A 23536-nucleotide genomic window follows, 5' to 3' on the forward strand; every position below is an offset into this window, starting at 1 on the left:
TGAAAGAAGTAAATGTGAGTTAGTAAAATTTAAGCTCTCTGAGGAGGAGATATCGTGTAAGAAAATAAGGTTCCTCCTCTAATATTCTGTGATATACGAATATTTGAATAGACAATTGCCACCTTGTAGATAAAGCAGCAGATTTTTAGCCTTTTGCATAGGAAGGAAAAAAAGTTTTTTGTGTTTGAAAGTTGGAGTTGTATATTATATTAATATTCATTGTATATGTTTTATATTGTCCTTGTCTTTTCTAGGTTGGTTTCATTGGCCTTCGCAGGGTCAATTGGTATGACCTTGGTTATTCTAGGATGCGCTCTGCCGTCCTACAAGTAAGTATGCTGATTCATTATTTTTCTTTTTTTGTCTCAGTAGAGCATGTGCTAATTTTTACGGCATCTAATGTTGTTATATCCTATCCTAAGCCTATCCCTTACCCCTATTCATTCTTAACATCCTACAGCATAGGGCAGGGAGGCGTGGTTAAGCCAGTCTCCCTAAGGGAGTAAACTCTATACAAATCACCAGCTGCCTTGCAGTTAGTAGAGGGATCTACATAGGCTAGGGATGCTCCCCTGAACATGGAGCCAGCTGTCCTGTGAGCTGTAAGGGCCAACCCCCCAAATGGTTGGGTAGAAGATTAACAATCTTACCCTGTAAAACATCAATTATTGCGAATGCTAGCAAAGGAATAAGCCGAACAGATATTTCGATGACCACCCCAGCAAAAAAAAAAAAAAAAAGTGAGATATGTACATACGATCATGGAATGTGCGGAGCCTTTACCAAGCTGGAGCCCTACGTTGGCTGCTAACACAAGTAAATAACTACAGTATAAAAATATTGGCTCTCCAGGAAATTAGGTAGAAGGGGAGTGACATAATGGACGCAGGAAACTTAACTATCTTCTATAGTGGCGGAAGGATGAATACCTTTGGAACAGGTTTTGTGGTCGCCAAAGAACTGAAACGTGGTGATGTGCTTCAAACCAATCATTGAACGGATGTTCATATTAAGATTAAGGGGAAAATTTTTTAACATTACAATGATGACTGTACATGCAGCCACAGAGTAGGCAGAGTAGGCATGATAAAGCTCCCAAACATAATGTCAAGATATTAATAGGACACCTGAATGCAAAAATAGGAAAAGAGGCCTTTCAGCCAACTATAGGAAGACATAGCCTCCATGAAATATCAAACTACAATGGACTTAGGGCTGTAGATTTTGCTATAAGCAAAAACATGACTGTCGGCAGTACATGTTTCCCCCACACACAAAAAAAAATTTACACAAAAAACATGGGTTTCACCTGACAAGTGAACCAGAAATCAGATAGACCATATACTGATTGATCGGAGACACGGATCGGACATAATGGATGTTAGGAACCAACGTGGAGCTGACTGCAATTCAGATCACTATCTGGTGATTATTAAATGCAGACAAAGGATCTCACTATTGAGTAAACAAAAAGGCAAAAAAAAGAGGTTTGACATTAAGAAACTGAAGTTAGAAGAAATGCGGAGAGCATATCAGACGAAAATAGAAGAGGGGATTAAGAATGAGACACACATCAGATGAACATACAGAAGTAATGTGGAAGTGATGTAAGACTGCAATCCTTGAGGCAGCTGGAGAGTCTTTAGGACATGAACAGGCTCAAAGAAAGGAAGATTGGTTTGATGAAGAATGCATGAGAAGAATTGAGGAACATAATATAGCACAAATTAAATTATTGCAGAAAAGGACTCGAGTAAATCTGAATGAATATAATTAAAAGCGCCGTGGCAGGGGTAAAATACAGGGAGCGAAAGGCTATTTACAATTTGTACAGAAACCAGACGGCAGTTATGCGAGTCGAGGTACATGAAAGGGAAGCAGTGGTTGGGAAGGGAGTAAAACAGGGTTGTAGCCTCTCCCTGATGTTATTCAATCTGTATATTGAGCAAGCAGTAAAGGAAACAAAAGAAAAATTCGGAGTAGGAATTGAAATCCATGGAGAAGAAATAAAAACTTTGAGGTTCGCCGATGACATAGTAATTCTGTCAGAGACAGCAAAGGACTTGGAAGAGCAGTTGAATGGAATGGACAGTGTCTTGAAAGGGGGATATAAGATGAACATCAACAAAAGCAAAACGAAGATAATGGAATGTAGTCGAATTAAATCGGGTGATGCTGAGGAATTAGATTAGCAAATGACACTTAAAGTAGTAAAGGAGTTTTGCTATTTGGGGAGCAAAATAACTGATGATGGTCGAAGTAGAGAGGATATAAAATGTAGACTAGCAATGGCAAGGAAAGCGTTTCTGAAGAAGAGAAATTTGTTAACATCGAGTATAGATTTAAGTGTCAGGAAGCCATTTCTGAAAGTATTTGTATGGTGTGTAGCCTTGTATGGAAGTGAAATGTGGACGATAAATAGTTTAGACAAGAAGAGAATAGAAGCTTTCGAAATGTGGTGCTACAGAAGAATGCTGAAGATTAGATGGGTAGATCACATAACTAATGAGGAAGTATTGAATAGGATTGGGGAGAAGAGAAGTTTGTGGCACAACTTGACCAGAAGAAGGGATCGGTTCATAGGACATGTTCTGAGGCATCAAGGGATCACCAATTTAGTGTTGGAGGGCAGCGAGGAGGGTAAAAATCATAGAGGGAGACCAAGAGGTGAATACACTAAGCAGATTCAGAAGGATGTAGGTTGCAGTAGGCACTGGGAGGTGAAGAAGCTTGTGCAGGATAGAGTAGCACGGAGAGCTGCATCAAACCAGTCCCAGGACTGAATACCACAACAACAACAACAACAACAACAAGTCAGATAGAGTTAAATAAAGGAGGAACCTTCTTAAATTGTTCACTGCAGTACCTAGCCTATGCAGACGATGTGGCATTACTCGCACAAAACTCTGCTGTGCTAGGCGAAGCCTGTCAACTGGAGAAAGATGCAAGGGAACTTGGCCTGACAGTCAATGTCAAAAAGACCAAGTATATGGCAGTGACCAACCAACAAAACCTACCAAATCTCAGGATAGCCGACAGAGTTTGAAAGGGTGAGAAACTTCAAGTCCCTTGGGTCATCTATCACGGAGACAAATGGCATTGGCAGTGAGGTGAAAGCCAGAATAGCAGCAGGTAACAGGTGCTACTTTGCTGCAGTACCCGTGCTTGGGAGTTCACTTCTATCACAAAAATTCAAAATCCTCATTTACAAAAGAATTATAAGACCAGTTTGTATGTATGGTGCCGAAACGTGACCATGACTGTAAATGAGGAAAGAAAGGTGCGAAGTAAAATAAATGGCCCAATTTATGATAAAGAAGGTTGGCACATTTGTACGAATGCAGAAGTAAAACACCTTTTTGAAGAACCTGACATGTCACTACCACTAAAATAAGAAGACTGCGGTGGGCAGGGCACATAGTCAGAATGGAAGAAGACAGAGCATGTAAGAGGATTTTTGATGGCAAAGCTGGAGGCAGGTGGCAGAGGGGACGCCCCAGAAAGAGATGGGTGGAAGGAGTTGGAGAAGCCATAAAAAAGCTAGGTGTCAAAGGATAGATATGGAAAGCCATGGAGCAGATAGAATGGCAGGATATTGTGTTGCAGGCCAAGGTGGCAGATAGTATCTTGTACCATTACTAGTCATTTCTTGTCTTTTTCCAGTTGCAAGTAGAGTGAGGGAAAAGGGCTGTCCATATGCCTCCATACAGGCCCTAATTTCTCGTCTTCATGCTCATACATTAGCGCCAGCAGGAGGGTTCTGCAGTCAGTTTCAATTGCTGGTTCAGTAAATTTCTCAGTAGTGTTCGTTAAAAAGAATGTTGCCTGCCCTGTAGGGATTCCCATTTGAGTTCTCAAAGAAACTCCATAATTCTTGTGTGTTTATTGAATCTACAAATAACAAACCTAGCAGCCCACCTCTGAATTGCTTTACTTGTCCCATACACTCAAGTAGTGCTCAAGAATGGGTCACCCTAGTGTTCTATGTGCGGTCTCATTTACTAATGAACCACACTTTCCTAAACTTCTCCCAATAAACTGAGATCAGCCATCTGCCTTCCGTACTACAATCGTTACATGCTCATCCCATTTCATATCCTCCCAGGGGGCCCACAGTCCTTTTGTGGGTACGTGTGTGGTGCACACAGGGCCCCAAACTATTGCAGTCTCCTTCCTTTTTCCAGGCTGCATTACTGTCCCTGTTCCTCTTTTTCCCTGTCCTCGTTCCTTTCTCCGTACCCCCTCCTTTCCCTCATGGTGGACTTCTTTATATCGACCTGACTATCCTCCTGGCTTTGTTTTGGTATGTGCTATTGTTTACCTTGCTGTTTCCATCCCCTTTTCGGCTTTTTTGGTCCCCTTGGGGTTTTACCTTCATTTGCAACGTTTCCTGTTCAGTGTGAGCCATTTGAGGATGAACTCCCTACCTAGTTTCCATGGTGCAGGCTCCTCTCCCCCTCCTCTCTTTTTTCCCCTTTGCACCCTATCCCCCTTCCTGCTAGGTCACCACCACAGTAGCCAGTCTGTGTGGCAGGGCTGTTAAGTACCCACTCGGCTGAGCCCTCTGACAACACAGGCATCACAATGCTAGTACCTGAGCTGTTAACGCCTTGTGTGTGCCAAGGAGTCTATGCTCATCACTTTACAGTATCAGAACTCCAGGCAATGGCACCATGCCAGATGGCCCTTTCTGTGGCTGGGTGGCGCCCACGCGGTGAGCCCCTGGTTGAAGTGGGTGGTACTAGGGTGGGGTCGTACTAGGGTGGATGCCGTGCACATGAAGTGACAAAGGCTTCAACATCCTGGCCATTCTGTGGCTGTCTCTAAGAGTGATAGTAGACATGACACTTGATCTTTGAGCCTTCCTCTCCCAGGCCACCCCCTGGGAAGAGGGTGAAGCTCACCACCTTGGGTTGAAATCTTTCCCTCGGTACCTGGTTTGTACCAGGACAGATGGTGAGAGTTTTGCCACGACCAAGCCTTTGTTTTTTGTGAAGACAATTGAAGATAAGTATGGCGAAGTGGAATCCGTGAGTAAAATGCGGTCCGGTTCTTTGCTCATAAAGACATCTTCTGCTGCCCAATCTGCAGCCCTGCGTGCTTATGATCATCTCGGTGACATCCCAGTCTCAGTCACACCCCACCAATCTTTGAACTCGGTACAGGGTATAATTTTCCACCAGGATTTTCTTCTCCAAACTGACGAGGAGCTCCGTGCAAACCTTGAGCAGCGAGGAGTCTGATTCATCCGCTGTGTACAACAAGGCCCTAAAAACAATCACACTGATACAGGTTCCTTTATCCTGGTCTTAGAGTGGATACCCTCCCAGAGAAGGTAAAGGTCATGGTGCATCGGTGTGATGTAAAACCTTACATTCCACCACCAATCAGGTGCTTTAAATGCTTACGGTTTGGGCACGTTTTCCCGTTGCACCAATGATCCACTCTGTGGTGCCTCTGCACGCTCACTCCATGAGGGGAGTGCCTGCACTCCCCCACCAGTGTGCATCAATTGTAATGCGCAGCATCCTCCACGCTCACCAGCATACCGGTTGTATGTGAAAGAACAGTGGATTCAAGAGTACAAGACTTTAGATCGAAACCTACACCAAGGCTTGTCGAAAATTTGACCGGTTCCATCCCATGCGTCTAACTTCTACTTATGCTTCAGTTACGTCCATTCCCTACCCCCTCCTCTTCCAAGCCCTGCCCAATTTGCCCCGCACTTTCCTTCTCACCCTCACTCTCCCACTCCCCCTCCCCATCAGTACCCATACCCACCCCTTCGGGTGCTGCTTCCCCTCCCCCACTGGAGAAGCACTCCCATTCTTCGGCAGCTGCTGGTGCTGGATCTCCATCCTGGGACTCCTCTTCCCAGCACTCCCCTGAAAGGAGATCTACAGCTCCACATCAGCTGCTTGATCCATGGCTGGTGGGCGCCAAGATTGCCAGGTGTAATTCTGTGCCTCACTTCGCTGCAGTTTGCCCTTCTCTTCCTTCACAAGAGAAGAAGCAGAAACATATGAACAATGGAATGGCCCCTTCAGTACCCTTTGCGGTGCCGCCTTCCCCTCCTCCAGCCAATGAATCAACAGAGTTTGACCCCGCCTATATGGACATTACCCCATCCTTGTTGGTGACGGATGGTGACTTGGCAGCATGACTGGCTCCAGTCCGTTCACTTCCCAATTGGAAGAGACTCCTCCAGTGGAGTTGTAATGGCTATTCGTGTCACCTCCCGGAGTTGCTGCCCCTTCTTTCCTCCTGCTCTGCTGTTTGTATTGCTCTCTAGGAGACCCATTTTGTCAATTCTTACTCACCCACGCTTTGTGGGTTCCACACTTTCTTTCGAAACCGATTGGCCCCTTGTGGGCTTCTGGTGGTGTTTGCAGGTTGGTTCACAAGGTCATTGTTAGTAAATGGGTTCTTCCTCCATAGCACACTGGAAGCAGTTGCTGTCAGGGTCCATCTGGCCAATCCAGTCACAATCTGTAATCTCTACCTTCGACCTGACAAGTTGCCCACATCCCTTGCCCTAACCACCATTTTTCAACAACTCCCTTCTCCCTTCCTTCTTCCAGGGGACTTTAATGCCCACAATTTTCTTTGGGGTAGTCACACGACTACTGCCCGGGACAGGACAGTTCAAGCTGTTCTGGCAGCGCTTGACCTCTGTCTCCTAAACACAGGTGCTCCCACGCACTTTAGTATGGCACACAGCACTCTCTCTACCATTGACCTCTCTGTCTGCAGTCCTGGCCTTCTTCCCTCCATTCAGTGGGGTGTCCACGATGACTTATGTGACAGCGATCATTACCTGATGGTTTTGACCTTCCTTCATTGTATCTCGCTCCATCACCCTCCCAGGTGGGCCTTCTGTAAAGCTGACTGAGGTGCCTTCTCCTCTGCTACCATCTCCCCTGTACTACCACACAGTAGTATTGATGAGTGTACACAGACTTTGACTGCCACCATTCTTGCCGCAGCTGTTTCAGTCATCCCTTCTTTCTCGGGTTCCCCCCATCCGAAGATGGTCCCGTGGTGGACTCAAGAAATTGCTGCGGTCATAAAAGACCGCTATCATGTGCTTCAATTCTTCAAGCATCACCCTATTACTGCTCTCCTTATGGTCTTTAAACGATTCCGCGCTCTGGCCCATTACCTAATCAAATTTCAGAAATGGGTTTGCTGGGAACAATATGGACTGCCATAGGACTGCACACTCCCTCTTCACAAGTCTGGGCTAAACTCAGGCGAATTTTTGGCTGTCGTCCTCCGACTGGCATTGTAGGAATTTCTGTGCATGGTGTTGTCCTTACCCATACGGACTTTGCCACAGAGCATTTTGCTCAACACTATGCCCAAGCGTCTGCATCAACTCAATATCTGCCCATGTTCGTCCTCCTTAGAGTGCTCAGAACGACTGCCTTTGTCTTTCATTTCTCGCTGCTTGGAGCCTTATAATGCCCCATTTAATGAGTGGGAATTCACCAGCGCCCACGCCCTTTGTCCTGACACGGCAACCTGACTCGATTGGATACATAACCAAATGCTCCAACACTTGTTGGTGGCTGGCCATTGTTGTATATTGACCCTTTTCAACCGTCTGTGGAGTGAGGGGGTATTTCTTACCCAGTGGCAGGAAAGCATTGTTATTCCGGTTTTGAAGCCTGGGGAGCCACCTCTTCAGTTGGATTGGTACCGTCCAATTAGCCTTACCAACACCCTCTGCAAGTTCCTAGAATGCCTGGTGAGTCTGCAGCTGTTTCGGATCCTTGAATCCTGTGACCTTTTGTCATCTACTGTAGGTGGTTTCTGCCGTGGTCCCTCTATGGTGGAAAACTTAGTCCATCAGGAGTCTGCTATCTGGTCGGCTTTTGCCCATCGGCAACACCTCATTGCAGTCTTCTTTGACCTGCATAAAGCCTAAGACACCACATCCTCACCACCCTTCATGACTGGGGCCTTACATGGTGCTCTGCCCGTTTTTATCTGTAACTTTCTTTCTTGTCACTCTTTCCGGGTCCAAGTTGGTTCCTCTTACAGCACTTCCCGTAGGCAAGAAAATGGTGTTCCACAGGGTTCTGTGCCGAGTGTCCCTCTCTCTCTCTCTCTCTCTCTCTCTCTCTCTCTCTCTCTCTCTCTCTCTCTCTCTCTCTCTCTCTCTCTCTCTCGTCACCATTAATGGACTGGTGGTGACTGTGGGGCAGACAGTTTCCCCCTCTTTTGTATCTACGTCACTTCATCCGTCATGGGCGCTGCAGAATGCTGTCCACAGGGGGCAATCTACCGGGCGCAATCTTGGACCCTTCCCCAAGGCTTTCAGTTTTCTGTGGCAAAGTCATGTGTCGTGCATTTCTGCCATCGCCGTACAGTTCAACCCCATCCAGACCTGTTCCTTGATGGACAATCCCTCAAGATGGTGAACACCCATCGCTTCTTGAGTCTGGTCTTTGATGCCCGGTTGACATGGTTCCCTCATCTTCGCTAGCTGAAGAGGACATGCTGGTTACATCTCAATGTCCTTAGATGTCTGTGTAATACCACCTGGGGGTGAAGTCCTCTCTGTTCTCCAGCGATTGTACAAAGTGCTGGTCCAGTATCATTTAGACTACGTGAGTCCTGTCTATGGTTCTGTGTCACCTTTGACATTGCAGATACTAGACCCCATCCACCATTGTGGGGTCTGACTTGTGACTGGTGCCTTCCGGACTAGCCCCGTGGTTATCCTTCTCGCAGAGGTGGGGATTCCACCGCTGTGAGTTTTGCGCCAACAACAGCTGATATCTTATGTGCTCCGCATTTGCTGAACCTCAAAGCACCCTAATTATGGTCTCCTTTATGCAGGCACGCGGAGATCAACCTCCTCCTGTGGCGGCCACGATGTTGGCTTACCGTGGCTGCCCACATTCAGTCATTCTTTTCTGAGCTCCAGCACTTCCGTTTACTGGCTCTTTTCTCCGCTCACGCACATACCCCTCCATGGTGCGTCTCTCGGCCACAGCTCTGTCTTGATCTCTCCATTGATTCAAAGGATTATATCCCTCCGGAGGCCCTTCACCACCAATTCTAATGTCTCCTCAGTTCATTCCAGGGTTCAGAAGTGATTTATACTGTTGGATCCATGGTTGCTGGTCACACTGGTTATGCTTACACCTATGCAAGACACATGGAACTTCGTTCCTTGCCAGATGACTGTAGTGTTTTTACTGCAGAATTGGTAGCCATCTTGCATGCACTGGACCATGCATGTCCTCTTCTGCTCAGGACTGTCCTTCACTATCTGTAGTGACTGCTTGAGCAGTTTGCACGCTTTCAGCCAATGCTTCCGTCACCCGTTGGCCGTAGCTATCCAGGACTCCTTGATCAACATGGATGCTCAGTGGTTTTCATTTGAACTCCAGGCCATGTTGGGATCCCTGGCAATGGAACTTGCTGATCAACTGGCTAAATTGGCTACAAACAGGCCATCCCTTGCTATTGACATTCTGGAAATAGACCTTCGCTCAGCATTATGTCGTCGGGTTTTTGGACTTTGGAATGCAGAATGGCACACTCTTTCTTCACTAAACAAGCTCAGGGCGATAAAGGATTCCACAACTATGTGGCAGTCCTCCTTACCGGCCTCTCGTAAAGCCTCTGTCATCCTTTTCCGGCTTCCCATCGGCTGTACTCAGCTGACTCACTGTTATCTCCTCAGTCGTGAGGACCCCCCCCCCCCCCCCCCCCCCTGTTGTTGAGGATCAATGTTGACTGTGGTTCACCTCTTACTAGACTGTCCCGACTTAGCCGCCCTGCGACGGACTTTTAGCTTTCCTGACTGGCTGCCCCTGGTGTTAGCTGACACTGCCTCACCGGCTGATCTAGTTTGAAGATTTCTTCATGATGGGGGTTTTTATCACTTTATTTAAGTGTGGGCCCTTCAACCTTATTGGTGAGTGGAGGGGATGGCAGGCCGCCTTGCTACCCCCTTCGCCCCAATTGGACTGGATTTTACTGGGCTTGGTGGTTCACCCCCACCCTCTGCCTTCCCACTCCTTTCTTTATGGGGTCTGTTTTATCTTGATTGTCTATCTTGTATACCTGTGCTACTTCCTTTATGCCCCTGTCATTAGTCACTTTCTTTCCCTCTTATCTTATCTTATCTTCTTCCTTCCTTCCTTCTCTACCAATAATTTGTAATTTTATAGCCGTTGTAGTTCCCTCTTATAGTGTGAGGTTTTATCGATTTTAGTTATTCCGAGGTCAGAGGGACCTATGACTGCATAGTTTGGTCTCTTTCTCCAATCCAATCAACCAGCCATTTCATACCACTTTGCAATGTTACACCCAGATATTTAATAGACGTGACTGTCAAGAAGTACACTCTCGGGTTTGATACAGCAATTCACAAACTGAACTTCTTAAGTACACTGCTTGTTCCCAAGATTAAATTCAGAATTAATTGAGTTGACCAGTGGTTTGCAACAGGGTAGCAGTAGTACTTGAATTCAAAGGGGAAAAATAATAATGTAAAGAATGATAAATTACATATATTTTCAGTCTACCGACACAGCTTTACTAATCTTGTAACGTGTTCATTAAACAGTCACAATTAATTGTACAGAAACTCTTATCGGAATTAATTAATCTTTCACAATAAAATTAAAATGAGAGAGGGAGCAAAATGTTTTATTTCTATACCCCAATTAATTTTTTTTTTTTTTTTTTTTTTTTTTTTTTTTTTTTTTTTTTTTTTTGTTCGACATTTCAGCAAGTTGAGCGGTAGGGACCATCTGGCAGCTAATTGGGGTTCTTTCTCAAGTGCCACATGCTTGCTATATTGCCAGTTTTGGGGGAAGTGACTGGCTGGCTGAATACTAGTAAAACTGCTCCCCGTCACTGCTGGCAAAACTGTTGCCTGTCACTGCAGTCTGTCAATCACAGAGTAATTCTAATCAAAGTATAAGGACAATAAAGACAGCAGAAGAGATCGTGCTTTTGCTCTCTTATGTGTGGATTTTATGGATAAAATTATTCAACACTCCCTTACAGTATAGCAGCCATTAATTGGGGGAGGGAGGGGAATGGAGAGTTCTTTCATCATGTTAAGGAAGCTAAAATTGTGGGCTAAAACCACAGCCCATGCCCCCTACCAGGTGGCTCACTCACAATTTTTTGGTGAGTTACTTGGGATCGCAGCCTTTGCAGTTCATCTTCCCTTTCTGTGCTGCATGTCTATCCTTCTGCTATTCTTTTCCCCCTCCTGTGGGGAATATTCTGAGATACTTCTGAAAATGTGTTTTGATGTTTTAATAGCCTGACATCTGTTTTTCCTTTCTTTCTTCATTCATCATCTCCTACTCTTCAGGTAGGTTACTGAGTAATGCATAATCGGCAGCCTTCGGTCGACGGGTAGGGTTTGCACACACCCCCTGGCACAGGTCAGGCCCAGGGAGGGATGATTGCTTGAGCTGTTACCTTCCCATATTGCCAGTTGGCCCCTCTGTCAGGAGTTATGGAGGTGTGAACAATCAGCTCCTATCTGAAGGTGGGAGGAGCATGCCATCGGAGACGTTGGCAATCAGTGGGGATTTTCTTGCAATGAGTCAGTCACCATCTCAGTCTGTCTGCTAAACGCAAACGGAATGAGACTAAATATTCAAAGAATCTCCCAGTTGAATCTAGGATCCATGTGGTATAATGTACTGATGGGTCAGTCCTTTGCAATGGTTAATCCATTTATTATTCTGAATGGTGTTGATGTTGCAGGCTCTGTGAAATTGTGCTCTTGTTTGCATAATGGAACTTCATGTTTGGAGACCAGTTGTGATTTTCAAGCCCAACAATAGCTTGCAACTTCACTCCTCCACAGCAGTGCTGTTTGTGTCAAGGCTTGTTGAATGCTGAATTCTTCGCGTGGCATTATTTACACTCGGTCTGACCAAGTGAGAAATAAAAATCTCTCACTCTGATCTGGGCATTACTGCAGTTCATTGTTGCTACCTTAGTGCCTACATGTGCTCTTTTTCTCACCAAGTGTCTGTCCATTTGCATTCTTAGTAAGCATTTAACATATAAATATAAGCAGTAAAATATTATATGTTGTTGTTAGACTATGTTGAACGATATGCCACTTGTCATTCCTCTGCAAGTGAACACAGCTGGATTTACTTGGACCAGTCTCTGCCAAACAGTTGATAGGCATAATAGTCTGGGAGCACTATATTGATTGGGGTTTCTGTACATCCTCTCCTGAAAAGAGAAATAGCTATGATAAGTTTTCTTTTAGAAATGTTCTAGTTGACTAGAAACAAAATTATATTGATAAAGATCTGGCAGATTGCTGTGTTTCTGTACTTTTATTTCACTCTTTTCTTAAACGATATTAATGGTAATATTTTTGTTTGTTTCAGGATTTGGTGGCCTTTTTTTGTTGTCCTCTTCTATATACTTGCACCCCTACCAACTCTGATTGCTCGCCGTTACAATGAAAATTCTGGAGCCAGCAGTACAAGTGCTTATGAGCTGGCTATATTTGTTACAATGGGGTTTGTGGTGTCATCTTTTGCTCTGCCTATCGTGTTAGCTCGTTCGCCATCACATGATCCAGTTGTAAGTTTGAAGTTAAAAGAGTTGTACGTCATAATGTCCTTGACAGAACAACTTAGGTTTTAAGCAAATGTTTTGTGTTTCAGATTCAGTGGGGTGCTTGTTACCTGACATTAGCAGGGAATGTTGTTGTCTATGCAACTCTAGTTGGGTTTTTCATGACCTTTGATGCAGAGGACTCCGACTATACTATGTGGTGATTATGAAATCATAATTGATGTTGTTCACATCCTACATATTGTGATTACTGTGGGCTGTTATTATTACTTTCTGACTTTTTTGATACATGATCTTGAAGTAAATATCATGTTATCTTACGCGAAACACATTATTTGGTAAACTTGTGATAGTAAGGGTGGACAGAACTATGTTGTGCAGTTGGCACATGAGAGGGCAGTATTATGTGATGTGAGACAAAGTATTTCAGTTACTTTATTTTTCGATAGGCAGTATATTTGTATCACACTTTTCGTTTATTTATCATCATTATGTTTTGGTAAGATGCTTTTAACCTGATTTTATGTAATAAATTTTTGTTTTGTATCTAATTTGTTCCCTGGTTTTAGTATCAGTTCCTAATTTTTTATTTTTTCTTTCCTTAAACAGATAATTTTGCTGTTGGTTTTTAGATTTGTGTACATAAATTTGCACTGCATGCGGCTGAGGATGGACACATTTTTCTGTTTCGATCAGAAGTTTATTGAATATAGGGACAACAAGATTCCATGGACAAAGGTTAAAATTTTATAAATATATGAATATGAGGGACACTGTTTGTATGATATTTTAAAGTTAAATCAATTGATGTTAGAATCTCAATATACAGCTTTTCTATGGCTCGAGGACTATGAAGGTGAGAGTTTCAACTCACATTTGTAAGTTACTGGATCAGTGAAAAAGGTTGTAATGCTTAAATGAAAATCAGGAATTATATAATTATTTCTTCAGCAACTGTTTCTGTATGACATTTGTGTTTCTGATATTAGCACAAAAGGCATTTGTATTTTTCATGTGCTGCAGGTGGTTATTTTAGTGAAACCTGAAGTGATGACAGATAACAGTTGCAACTACATTATTGTTAATTTAGTGTGACTGTAGTTGAATCTCCAGAGTTACTGATTTCTAATGTGTAAATAAAATTAACTAACTTGTTTATGTTAACATATAAGCATAAGCTTTAAAATATTAGTTATTACTGTTAGAATATATTGAACATTTTATTTTCAGTTGTTAATATACTTTATTTATTATTTTTATAGCAAGAATAGTTTAGTCAGGCAGAAATGTTGAGTTTTATTAGAAAGTGATTGAGTGCTGTTCATCATTTCAAAGTAACTCTGCATTATCAGAAACAATATTTGCAATTAACTTTTGTATGAAATGCAGTACATTGACCATAGCTTGTGCAAACTCTCTGTATTCGATTAGGATAATTTCCATTGTATCAGCACAGCATGATTTAACATTCAGTAAAATTCTGAATAGTGCTGTACAAATGTGTTACAGTGGGTGACAACATTTGTTTTTCAGATGTTTTTTTGTTTCACTCTGATGGGTTAAAAGGTTTATAATTTTGACATTGACATTGTTACTTAAGCAAGATTAGCTTCTGTGATTCAGAGCAATAATGCAATTGTTAATATGGAGACAATCTACATTGTAACAATTAAGAGCATTTTAGCAGTGCATGAGAGTAAGTTTGATGAACATTCTTATTGCTTATAATGGCATGTTTTCTTGCCTGCATTTAATTTGTACTGTGGAGCCATTTCTTTGTATGCAACCCATTTCTGAAATGTATCTATTGCTGCCATTGTAAAAGAAAATTATGATATTGTAATGAGTCAGAAAACAGCTTTTCTTTACTCGTGAGTGCATATTATCAGTATTATAGTAGCTTGTAGAGCATCTGACACAAATATTTGATGCTTCAGACATCTGTTATCATAATCACTTTTTATGTTTATATTTGATCTCAATAAAAATAACCCTCCTCCTCACATTGATTGAGGTAGATAAGCTGGAACTGTCTACAGCAAGATATTAATATGTGAAAATACTTTTGGTAAATGAAGGTTTTGGACTTTGAGTTATGAATTAAAATAATTTGTGAAAGAACATTGCAGCCAACTTGACACAGCAGCATATAATAGAGGTTACAGTTTTAAGGTAAGTATCATACTTTTAAAGGAAGTTCTGTAAGACCTTTACTGAGGTATTTGTCAAACTGATTTGCCTTTTCTTTTTTTCTTTCTTTCTGTCTGATGCTTAAAGATGTAAATGGTCAATGACCATATATTTCTCAGTGGTGTGCTAATGCTGAATAATGGAGAGTGAGAGTCTCTTTTTTTAATATTATACATATGAATTTTAATGCTCAATTGGTAGTACCTTGCAAATGTTACTTGCCACAGTTATACATAGAAATAGTAAACGGTTTTGAAGGGGAAGAGGATCATGCAACCCAGCAGCAGTCTCAAATCCACCAGGTAGCATCTGTTCCTAAGGTTAGAGGCAGCTACCAACAGGTCAGTTCCCTTTGTTAAGGATAGCTGAAATAACCCCTAAGGCTGGTGCAGAAGCTATAAGGTGGCAGCACCATTCCTGGACTTGCTTCATGTCAGCTAGCAACTGACTGAAAACAAAACTTCATGCTCTCATGTCTCTACCTGGAAATAATCGGATTAGACAACACATTGATGACTCAGCTATGAAAAAGGATAACACATGGAAAACAAACAGAATGCTGTACATATTGTGATTTGAAACACATGAAAGACCAGCTAGGTGACATATTGGCAGAAAAGGTATTTCAGTAGCAGTAATTTCAAAAACAAAAAAGAAATTGAGACGTTTGAATGAGACTCAAAATTGCTTACAGTTCTACAGTGGAGTTGATTGGAAAACTAGAGCAAATGCTCGTGACATGTTGTTGGTACAGAAGTGCTTCAGGTCAGCAATCGGTAGTTACACTTTCTGGAGTGAAAGGATTGTTCAATTGTGACTATAACTGTCATGAGGCTTCATTCAGTGATTGATCTCTGTGCTCCAGTTGAAGGGGAGAAAGGGTTTACAGAGGGATCATTAACAAAATCAATAGGTCTAATATTATCATAGTAATGAGGGACTTTAAAGCTTGTGTAGGTGACACAAAAATTGAGCTGTAGATAGATCGTCAGAGGGAAGCAACATACTGTAGTAACGGGTGCAGTTAAATTGGTTTCGCTGTATATAACCAACTGATAATTCTGAACACAATGTTCAAAAATAACGCAAGCCACAAACTTGCTTGGGAAGTCAGTAACCTCAGGCCAATAATAATAAATTAAATCCTTTGTAATAAAAAGTGGCTGATGTAGTATTGGATGCAAATGTGTTTCAAGGCCTGGAAATTGAATCTGATCACTGGAACCGACAATAATAAAGAACTAGCCTTCCATATAAGCCTATTGAGAAACCCCAATATACTTTAGTTAAAAGGATGATCTATTGGAAAAATCGCCTATAAAAGAAAGCTCTCCAATACATTGTAAGAGAAGCTGCCAGTCAGAGATTGGCAGAAAAAGTAAAATGACACAGGAAGAAAGGACTGAAAACATGTCGGTGAAAAGGGTATAAAGAACAAACGGGGAAGCATTTGTGAAATACCCATCAATAAGAAAACAGGAAGATAATGTAGGACATAATAGGAAAAGAGCAGTTGTTAAAAGATAAACACGTAGAAAACTCAAGTTGGAAAGAATTTGTGGTCCATGTAGAACATGGTGTTTACAAACCCCAACCACAGACCTGCAGACATATCAAAAATATAAACAGTGACATAAAGGAGAATGTGAAGTGAATGCCATCTCTGTATCTGAATGGTTGCAGTACTTTCAGAATCGCTTGTCTCAAACATCAGAATCTCTTCAGGCAGCTAGTGAAGAGAAACAATCTCTAAATATGAACTGAAAGAAGTATTAAACAAAATAAAAAAAATAATAAAGCCCCAGGAGAACAATCAATCTAGAGCTATTTAAATTTACAGACAGTTTCTTATGTATGATGGGCTTAGGAGATGAAGTACCTGAGAGCTGGACTAAATCAGCTGTCATTCCTCTCTTCAAAAAATGAGAAATAAGCTTATTGAACATGGCATTTAAATTTTTGCAGTGTCATGCTAGAAGATTTTTCATGGAAGTCGCTAAGACAATGATCATCAGAAAGACAAAGTGGATTGTGATCATTATTGGCAGGCAAGTAGACAGTACTACACATATGAAATTCAGCTGTGAAGGACCAATATTTATTGTGCAACTCTGCCACAAAATGTACGTGTCAGTATGGCATCAGACTCCAGTAATTGTGAATGCAAATGTCCAGATGTCATGGCATGGAGCTGTACAGGTCTGGAATGTAGTCATGTAATATTATATTCCAGGGAGCGTTTGTACCCGAGTGTCCGTAGATCGGTGGGTAGAGGTGGAATCCTGGGGGTGGGGTGGGGGGGGGGGGGGGGCGCACAATCCATGGCAGCCCACACATTCTCAATATGGGAGAAACCGGGTGATGGGACTGGCTGTAGCAGACTATCCACAGCTATAAGGCACAGTCAGGAGGTGGTAGCGATATGAGGACAATGTTGTCTTGTTGAAGTAGGGCATAGGCATGGGTGTTTGCAAATACCAGAGCCACCGTTTGCAGAACCACCTACCGTGTGGCTGTCAGTCCGTTAGGAACACTAAACACTTAACAGTGATTGGCGTCATAAGATATTGCTCGTGGGATGCGTGAATGGAGGCCTCAAACCACTCCTTGTGGTACCCTACACTGTACCTCCACACATGGGTCCAGTGGTCATAAACTCCAGTGCAGAAGTGCGATTTATCACTAAAGATGACCCACTACCAGTCTCCAGGGCCTCATGTCCAATGCTGCAGGCACCAGACTTCAGGGTGCGAGGAGCAGGAAGAGTGACAGATGGCATGCTGTGAACTCTGTCGTGCAACTGCCTACCAATGGTACTAGCACTTAAGAGATGCAATATAGAAGGCTGGACAGCTCACTGAACAGCCCCTATCATTGCCGTTGGATCTGTTTGCACGTGACGGACAATGTCAGTCCTCCCGCCTTGTGGTGCATGTCAGACATCCAGATCCTATATATCATGCATGTGTATCGCTCTGTCTGCATTATTGGCAACAGTGGGCAATTGTGGGGACCCGTTTTGCACGCAATACGACGATAGAAACACACAGCCCATGATGTCGCCCCCCTATCAAACTTGTCACATTGACATAGTGCATGTTTAGGTGATGCTATCAACCAACAGATGTGAAAACACAGCTCCACCCATGCTTGCTGAGAGCAACAGGCCTTGCAAAATTTATCATTAGCATAGCTGACAGTGTGCAATGTACCCACACAGTTTGCAGTGGATCAGCTGGGTCCTTCTGGCTGCAACTGTTTTTCTAATGATCTGTGTAGAAAAACATAGAGAATTCAGTTCCGAAAACATATTGCCTTTGACTTCAAAAAACCTTTTCATAAAGTTGATAGAAACAAATTATTACAGATTCTGGCAGACGACCATGTTCCCCTCTAACATATTGATAATACATACAAAATTTGCAGAACAAACTTAATCTGTGTTAAGAAAGTGGGCAAATATCAGAGTGGGGCAGAATACATGCAAGAGTACGAGAGGGCTGTGGCTTTTCACACTCCTGTTTGTTATTTATATGAATAAAATCATCCACAAGTGGAGACAAATGCCACATGGTTACATTAAACCCAACAAACACAAAGCTAGACACTTTATTTATTTTTGCAGATTTAGCTCTTGTTACATCTTCAGATCATGGCCTGTAGCATTCTGTAGGCAGCTTGTATATAATATGAGAGAAATACAGCATGGACAGTGAGGGACTGTGGCCCATGGCGGAAAATATCCAGTAAAATGTAATATTTTGAAAAATACTGATTTTTCTTGATTCTGAATTAATTGATTCACTACGCAGACTTTTTTAAGTTTCTAAAGTAAAATTTTGCTCTGTTAAACCATAAGTGCACAATATTTGTATATCCCTAGAAGAATACCTTGACAGACACAACCAAATACCTTGTGTAAATAATAGAAATTACAAGTGTTTAAGTTATTTATTTAACTTAAATGTTGTACTCTTGTTCCATTAACAAACAAATAAATCGCACATTTTGTGGAAAAATGCTTTTCACATCCACTTTCATCATCAATCATTGGAGGTCTGGATAAAGGACTCATCTAGACCATCTCATTGCTTTACTGTCTATAAATGTACACATGTATGTTGCTTCTATATGTTGCCTATGTCATCTACCTGTCTCCCACTAAATCATATTTATAGAAGGCAAGTAACCCAACTAATATGGCTAAAAGAAAATGCAAGTTATTTCTGAAATATGGATATGTCAGCTCTGCAACTCATCAGTGTCATTTATCTGTAAAAGCTAGATTTGTGTACAACTGGTATTTGAATGTCAACGAATTTGAAGACTACAGAAGCATAAGACACTAAAGAAACACAAGTGTCATAAGTTTGTTGTAGCTTAGCAAAAAGTCATATCTCCCTCAATAGAAGCTGCTGTGTTGCTGTATAGTAGTATGTAAATTAATTGGGGCAAGATGATTAAACTTCAACTGTTCACATTTATTATTGTGTATATAATACAGTTGGTAGCTTACTGAATATTAGTAACTAACATGTCCTTCTTTTGCTTTAATGAGGTTCTGAACATGTTGTAGCGCAGATTCTACTGGCTTGGAGCAATGTTTCATAGTTCATTGTGGCGAACCACACTTTTTACTAACATGCATTCTTTTGCTGTACTGTCCATTGTACTAAGACACCTTTCACAATACTCAGTGGGATTTGTGTCTTGTGAATTGCCAGGCGGCTGAAGCAGTTAATGTTGTTTTCTTCCATGAGCATCTTCACTGCTCTAGAAATGTAACATGGGGCCACATCATGTTGAAATGTTCCTCCACCATCTGCAAAGGTCTATAGGAATGGCACAATCCTGCACCTAAGGATTTCCATGTGCTTGGTTGAATTCAGCCAGCCATCAAAGTGGAACTAATGCCCCAGGGCCACTTGCAGTAAAGAGACATCTAAACATTTTTTTGTGTGTGCGTATATTACAGTCTGTTCAAGGTGTTCAGCTCTCACTGCCTTATGGGTGTTTCACCTGACAGCCTTTGTTCTCGATCTTGAACAATAAAATGTGACTTGTCACAAAAAATTACACCTTTCCAGCCATTGAAGGTCCAGTATTTTGTCCCATGCCAACAGTTTTTCCTTCATGGCAGATTGTCAGCAACTGCTTCTTTTTTTGTTTTCATGCGCTCTGCCCACAATCAAGAAGACTATGGCATACTACTAGAGAGCCACTTTCAACCCATTAGCCAATAAATCTGTCTGAAGGTCCTTACTTGTATTGTGAGGATGAATTCTTCCTTATCTAAGTAGAGTTGTGTGACTTCTGTTGGTGGTTTTTCATTTTCATCCATATCAGCCCCTTCTCTTTGAAGACTATAAGGCAGTATCCCTTTTTGCACTTGAAACTCTAGATCAGCAGTCAGAAAGTAACGGACCATGGTCCAAGTCTGGACTGCAGAAGATCAAAAACTGTTGTTGTTGTTGTTGTTGTTGTTGTTGTTGTTGTTGTCGTTGTTGTCTTCAGTCCTGAGACTGGTTTGATGCAGCTCTCCATGCTACTCTATCCTGTGCAAGCTGCTTCATCTCCCAGTACCTACTACAACCTACATCCTTCTGAATCTGCTTAGTGTACTCATCTCTCGGTCTCCCTCTACGATTTTTACCCTCCACGCTGCCCTCCAATGCTAAATTTGTGATCCCTTGATGCCTCAAAACATGTCCTACCAACCGATCCCTTCTTCTAGTCAAGTTGTGCCACAAACTTCTCTTCTCCCCAATCTTTTTCAATACCTCCTCATTAGTTACGTGATCTATCCACCTTATCTTCAGTATTCTTCTGTAGCACCACATTTCGAAAGCTTTTATTCTCTTCTTGTCCAAACTAGTTATCGTCCATGTTTCACTTCCATACATGGCTACACTCCAAACAAATACTTTCAGAAAAGACTTCCTGATACATAAATCTATATTCGATGTTAACAAATTTCTCTTCTTCAGAAATGCTTTCCTTGCCATTGCCAGTCTACATTTTATATCCTCTCTACTTCGACCATCATCAGTTATTTTACTTCCTAAATAGCAAAACTCCTTTACTACTTTAAGTGTCTCATTTCCTAATCTAATTCCCTCAGCATCACCCGATTTAATTTGACTACATTCCATTATCCTCGTTTTGCTTTTGTTGATGTTCATGTTATATCCTCCTTTCAAGACACTATCCATTCCGTTCAACTGCTCTTCCAAGTCCTTTGCTGTCTCTGACAGAATTACAATGTCATCGGCGAACCTCAAAAGTTTTTACTTCGTCTCCATGAATTTTAATACCTACTCCAAATTTTTCTTTTGTTTATTTTACTGCTTGCTCAATATACAGATTGAATAACATCGGGGAGAGGCTACAACCCTGTCTCACTCCTTTCCCAACCACTGCTTCCCTTTCATGCCCCTCGACTCTTATGACTGCCATCTGGTTTCTGTACAAATTATAAATAGCCTTTCGCTCCCTGTATTTTACCCCTGCCACCTTTAGAATTTGAAAAAGAGTATTCCAGTCAACATTGTCAAAAGCTTTCTCTAAGTCTACAAATGCTAGAAACGTAGGTTTGAATTTTCTTAATCTTTCTTCTAAGATAAGTCGTAAGGTCAGTATTGCCTCACGTGTTCCAACATTTCGACGGAATCCAAACTGATCCTCCCCGAGGTCTGCATCTACCAGTTTTTCCATTCGTCTGTAAAGAATTCGCATTAGTATTTTGCAGCCGTGGCTTATTAAACTGATAGTTCGGTAATTTTCACATCTGTCAGCACCTGCTTTCTTTGGGATTGGAATTATTATATTCTTCTTGAAGTCTGAGGGTATTTCGCCTGTCTCATACATCTTGCTCACCAGCTGGTAGAGTTTTGTCAGGACTGGTTGTCCAAAGGCCGTCAGTAGTTCTAATGGAATGTTGTCTACTCCGGTGGCCTTGTTTCGACTCAGGTCTTTCAGTGCTCTGTCAAACTCTTCATGCAGTATCGTATCTCCCATTTCGTCTTCATCTACATCCTCTTCTATTTCCATAATATTGTCCTCAAGTACTGACCTGCCAAAAAATTATCGAAGTATAAATTATGCAGTCAGATTATTTAAAAAAATATTTTTCTGTAGTTGACAATTTGTTAGAGTGCCACCCTTATATTTTTTTTCTAGTAGCGTACAATTAAATGATGGATAATGGTGTTCTTAGCAATTAGTTATAGTTAGGTTAAATACACAGTGCCTATGATGTGCAGGGCAGGAGAGTGTGCTGAGAGAGAGAGAGAGAGAGAGAGAGAGAGAGAGAGAGAGAGAGTGTGTGTGTGTGTTCAGACTATGGCAGCCTCTGAAACATCTTTTAAATCGGAGAAGGCATATTCATTTAAACACCATTTTTTGTGCTCGTAACTCTAAGAATAGCTTAGAGCTACTTTATGAAACTTCGGGTGAGTTCACTTGGTGGCAATTATCTTTGACAATGAAGAGCCTCCTTTTCAGTGCGGCTCTTTTGCAGTGTGGGTCCTTTGCTATGCGGCAGCATACACTTGGATATGGAAGTAGCTCCTGTGTGGTGGGAGGGCACGTACTTTATCCCGGTGCCAGTATTTTTGTAAAAAAACGAATCGAATAAAGCACACAAATTTTATTGCCACTTCATCAGTAGTTGTTGCGATGTTGTAAGTAGCGTTTTGTTGTTATGTTTCTTTTGCATCAGTGTGGAGCCTAAAAAGTGTAAAGTTGATAGTGAAAATAGGAAGTTTTTGTCTGAGTGGACTGAACAATATTGTTTTACATTGCCTGATAGGTGTGGAGCTCTTCCAGTGTTCCCCATGTGCAACAGAACCGTTGCTCTTGTTAAAAGTGGCAATTTAAAGTGACACTATGAGACAACTCATCAGCAGTTTCATAAATATTTTCTTCTCGGTGATGAAGTTTATTAAGAAAAACTTCAGGTATTATATAGCTTCTTACAAAAAAAAAAAATCATGGCCTTCCAATTTCGCTGTATGAACGAGTAAGAAAAATCTACAGAAGAAGCAGTGTGTGTGTGTGTGTGTGTGTGTGTGTGTGTGTGTGTGTGTGTGTGTGTCTCCATTTCCATACGACTTTTGGATTACTAACAATATTGCCGTTTAAAGGCAAGACTCTTGGAGAAGATTTATTCAAGGCTTTTGATGAGTTAGTAACTAAACCAAAACATTAGTTACAAGAAAATGGTATCTCTCCCAACTGATGAGGCCGGTGTGATGATCGGCAAAGGAGGAGGACATGTAAAGAGAATAAAGATAGGAATGCTGGGCTATTGTCTTACCAGTGCATAAATCACCTAGCAGCCCTTTGTGGAAAACTTAGTGTGACTCTCAAACAGGAAATGGACAAGTTGATTAATTTTATGAGGTCTCGTTCTGCTCTTAAGCACAGACAATTCAAGAGTTTCTTTCTAAGTGTGATTCAGCGCATTCTGATTTGCTGCAGTACAGCAATATTCATTGGCTAAGTAAAGGTCAAGTGATTGCACATTTGTGACAAATAAAAGAAGTAATAACATCCTTCTTAGAAAACTTGGATTCACAAGAGGCAAAAAAAAAAAAAAAAAAAAAAAAAAAAAACCACGTTTGGAGTTTGTAGGCAACTAGCACACTACGCTAGACGTGGCTTCCTTGAAAGACATTCTGAAACATTTAAATGAGATGTCAATATGTGATCTGATGCAGTGTGTGTCTTCATCCCGTCACAAGCTGGATATCTTTGA

General features: G+C 41.8%; 1 protein-coding gene across 5 annotated transcripts in view; it reads left to right on the forward strand.

The window, feature by feature from the left end:
* LOC126271884 (leptin receptor gene-related protein) overlaps positions 1-14591 on the forward strand; it is a 28883-nt gene extending 14292 nt beyond the window's left edge. For 3 of the 5 annotated variants that reach the window (XM_049974238.1, XM_049974241.1, XM_049974240.1), the window contains exons 2-4: positions 255-329; positions 12396-12594; positions 12678-14591. In XM_049974238.1, the coding sequence (XP_049830195.1) occupies positions 255-329; positions 12396-12594; positions 12678-12791 (388 nt within the window). In that variant the 3' untranslated portion in view covers positions 12792-14591. Of the gene's footprint in view, positions 1-210; positions 330-12395; positions 12595-12677 lie in introns of those variants that run through there. The other 2 variants (XM_049974239.1, XM_049974236.1) reach the window with 2 other exon arrangements.
* The last annotated feature ends 8945 nt before the right edge of the window (positions 14592-23536 follow it).

The sequence above is a fragment of the Schistocerca gregaria genome, chromosome 5, assembly GCF_023897955.1.
Source record: "Schistocerca gregaria isolate iqSchGreg1 chromosome 5, iqSchGreg1.2, whole genome shotgun sequence".
NCBI classification, from domain to species: domain Eukaryota; kingdom Metazoa; phylum Arthropoda; class Insecta; order Orthoptera; family Acrididae; genus Schistocerca; species Schistocerca gregaria.